Source organism: Lotus japonicus, chromosome 4 (assembly GCF_012489685.1).
Source record: "Lotus japonicus ecotype B-129 chromosome 4, LjGifu_v1.2".
NCBI lineage: Eukaryota > Viridiplantae > Streptophyta > Magnoliopsida > Fabales > Fabaceae > Lotus > Lotus japonicus.
In genome coordinates, this window is record NC_080044.1 from 21,558,034 (window position 1) to 21,561,644 (window position 3,611).

Below are 3,611 nucleotides of genomic sequence, written 5' to 3' on the forward strand. Positions count from 1 at the left end.
AACGCGATGCTGGGACAACCGGTTCGACAACTGACTAACAGTAACAACAGAAACTTTAAAAAACAGAATTAAACAGGACACAGTAATTGTTAACCCAGTTCAGTGAAAAACTTTCACCTACGTCCGGAGGGTTTTCACCCAAAGAAAGGAAATCCACTATCTCAAGATTCAGGAATTACAGACACTCATGAACACCACAGTTCATAGTTCACTTCCTAATCTACCCAGTGTATTTCTACTTAGTATCTTAACCTAAGTATGAGAGCCCTTCTCACTTTCCCTCGATCACTGCCACAGTGATTGGTAACAAACAATCAACAATCAGAGTTTGAAGAATCAAAGAACACAGAACACAACTTTGCTTTATAGAATCAGGGAGCAAAGTTTGTTCACAAGAAACAAGGACAAAGAACAATGAACAACCCTAAAACACTTGATCTCTCTCTATTAGCTTCGGTGGTCTTCAAGCTTTAGGTCTTCATCCCTTTTTATATACTTCAGCAGCAACAGCAAAGGCACTAGGGTTTGCTTGGGTTGAAGTAACAGAATGAACCAACAAAACAAATCAAAACTGAATCTCCAAGATATTGTTTTGTTTTTCAAAAGTAAAGATAGAAACAAATCTTTTAACAAAGATTGTTTCAAAAAATAACAATCCACAAATAAAACTCTTCTGGAACAGCTACTTGATCCTCAAGTAACTATAAAAACATATCTTCATAAAATCTTCAAGGGCCCACATCACGTTCCAAGCAAATGACTGATGTCCTAGCTTCACGAAATCAGATGTCAAGGCATCTGCTTCGACATCAGGTTGTTTTTGACAAAATGCAGATAACAATGTAACAACAATCTCCCCCTTTGTCAAATTTTGTCTAAAACAACTTGAGAATCAGAGAGGGTAAACATAGAGAACCAAAGCTCCCCCTTAGCAGCAGAACTCCTCCTCAAATGATGCATCCATACCAACAACAATCATACTCCAAAAGTCATAGTTGGAACAAAGAATAGAGCAGCAAAAACACACTAACTAACCAACAAATGCAAACCAATAAACCAGTAGCAACTTGAACATAAAACAGTAGCAGCTTGGAGTACTACACAACCAGTTACTTGCCTTGTCTTGAAAGAGTCTTCAACTTATTACATACCAAAGCTACCAACAGAAAACAAACATGCAATAGAAACAACACAGATTCTTCACCACAAACTACTCCCCCTTTTTAACACAAATTTGGCAAAGGGTGCACAACATAAACAAACCATCACTTCTAAGACCAGAATGACAACAATTCATGGACATTTTCAATAACTGACTTCTTACAACCTTTAGATGGTTCAGAACCCAAGGTAGATTGTTGGATTTGAAGATCAAGTTCTGATGTGTCAACAATGGGGTTTGGATTTCCAGCAGAGGGTTCCATATTCACATCTGAAGTAATCTCAACTAATGTCTCAACATGAGGTTCAACATTGGGAACAGAAACAGATTCAACTGATATCTCATGACTCACACTAGGCACAATAGCATTAGGATCTGCACTTACAGATTCACTTATGCTTGCATGAACAGTTGCTGGTGCATTTGAGACTTCAAGAGAACTTGCAGCAACAAAATTCTTCCTCCACTCCTTCATAACATCTACACCAGAACTCTGAGATTTAAGAAGAGCAACATCCTTTGAATATGATCTATTCACCCTAGATGGTTGTGGAGACATCTCTTCCTCGCCGAAGAACTTGACTCTAACTCCTTCTTTAGATTTCCACTCTTCCCTTGCTGGAGCTACTTGTGGATTAGTCCTTGGTTGATCATGAGACTAAGGATATCCATATAGCTTGTAACAGTAGGGCCTTATATGACCAAGTTTGCCACAGTGATGACATCTCCAAGTAGATTTCTTGGATTTTCTGAACTAAGGGTACACATGTCGTACAGAATGATGCGACATTGGGTCTGACATTGGTTGCTTAGTTTTCTTTTCAGATGAAGCACACTTATTTGCATTCTTGTAGGTGAAGCCTATCCCTTCCATATCTCCAACTGTTTTCCCAACTTCCAGAATCTCCTCTAACACATTAGTACTATTATCCATCATACGAATAGACTTTGTCATACCTTCAAGCTTGGAGTTCAAAAGAGTAACTTCCTCTTGTAAGCTACCATTGATGATTAGAAGTTGCTTCCTTTCGACAAGTAGATTATTGACGTTCTTTACTTCTTCTTGCAAACTAGCATTAGTGCTCTGAAGCTTCTCATTCTCCTCACGCAACTTGCTGACGATCTTGACTTCTTCTTGCAAGCTGGAGTTATTACTCTGAAGTTGCTTCTTCTCAGCAACCAAATCCTTGACTTCTTTTCTCATTTTCTCACCATACGTTCATGATTCCTCCCACTTAGCCAGCAACAATTTGTAGGTTTCAACTAGTTCTTCCTAATCACCATCACTTGACTCAGCATCAGAATAGCACTTCCCAATGAGAGCCTTTACATGAATAGCCTTGGTTGTATCATTCTCATGTTTAACTTTGAGTTGAAATTCAATATTCTTCACATTGTCCGACACATTGTCCAGGACATTTGTATTTGACGTTCTGCCCAAACTCTTCAACACTTTGTTAAGTAATGATATAGCTTATGCAATACTTGCATCAGTATCCTTCTCCCTCTGATCTTCATCATCTTCAGTGTTGGACACAAAAGTTATACTCTTCGCCTTCTTCTCAGATCTACCATTAAGAGACATCTCAAAGGTTTGCAAGGAACCAATGAGTTCATCAACCTTGATGTTACTGATGTCTTGAGCTTCTTCAATGGCAGTTACCTTCATATCAAACCTCTTGGGAAGAGACCTGAGAATCTTTCTTGCTAACTTTTCTTCAGACATGGGTTCCCCTAGGGCAAAAGAAGAGTTGGCTAGATCCCTTATACGCATGTGAAACTCATATATGGATTCATCCTCATTCATCTTCATAGTTTCAAACTGAGTTGTAAGAAGCTGAAGTTTTGACATACGAACTCTTGATGTTCTTTCATGGGCAGTCTTGAGAATCTCCCGTGCTTCTTTAGCCACAGTACATGTGTTGATTAACCTGAACATATTTTTGTCAACTCCCTTAAAAATAACATTCAAGGCTTTGGAGTTTCCAAGAGCTTCGTCATCTTCTTTCTTTGTCCACTTATCTTCAGGATTCAATTCAGTTGTGGATGCTATCATAGGATGTTTCCACCCCTTGACTATTGCTTTCCATGTTATACTGTCCATAGATTTGAGAAACACCATCATTCGAGCCTTCCAATAGACATAATTAGTACCATCCAAAATTGGTGGCATATAAATTGATCTTCTTCCATCCATAATGCTGTCCTTGAGAACAGTATATATTTCTTGGAGCTCACCCAACAGAATAGGGTGTCTGCTCTAATGCCAATTGTAATTACGGTTCTCGCACAAGACAGATGTCGAACGCGATGCTGGGACAACCGGTTCGACAACTGACTAACAGTAACAACAAAAACTTTAAAAAACAGAAGTAAACAGGACACAATAATTGTTAACCCAGTTCAGTGAAAAACTTTCACCTACGTCTGGAGGGTTTTCACCCAAAGA

At 38.8% G+C, this 3,611-nt stretch overlaps 1 protein-coding gene across 1 annotated transcript; it reads right to left on the reverse strand.

Annotated features, from left to right (window-relative positions):
- Positions 1 to 1,271: 1,271 nt before the first annotated feature.
- On the reverse strand, positions 1,272 to 1,718 carry LOC130714755 (uncharacterized). Its single transcript, XM_057564703.1, has one exon. The coding sequence runs from the start codon at positions 1,635 to 1,637 to the stop codon at positions 1,272 to 1,274; it is 366 nt and encodes a 121-aa protein (XP_057420686.1). The 5' UTR covers positions 1,638 to 1,718.
- Positions 1,719 to 3,611: the final 1,893 nt, after the last annotated feature.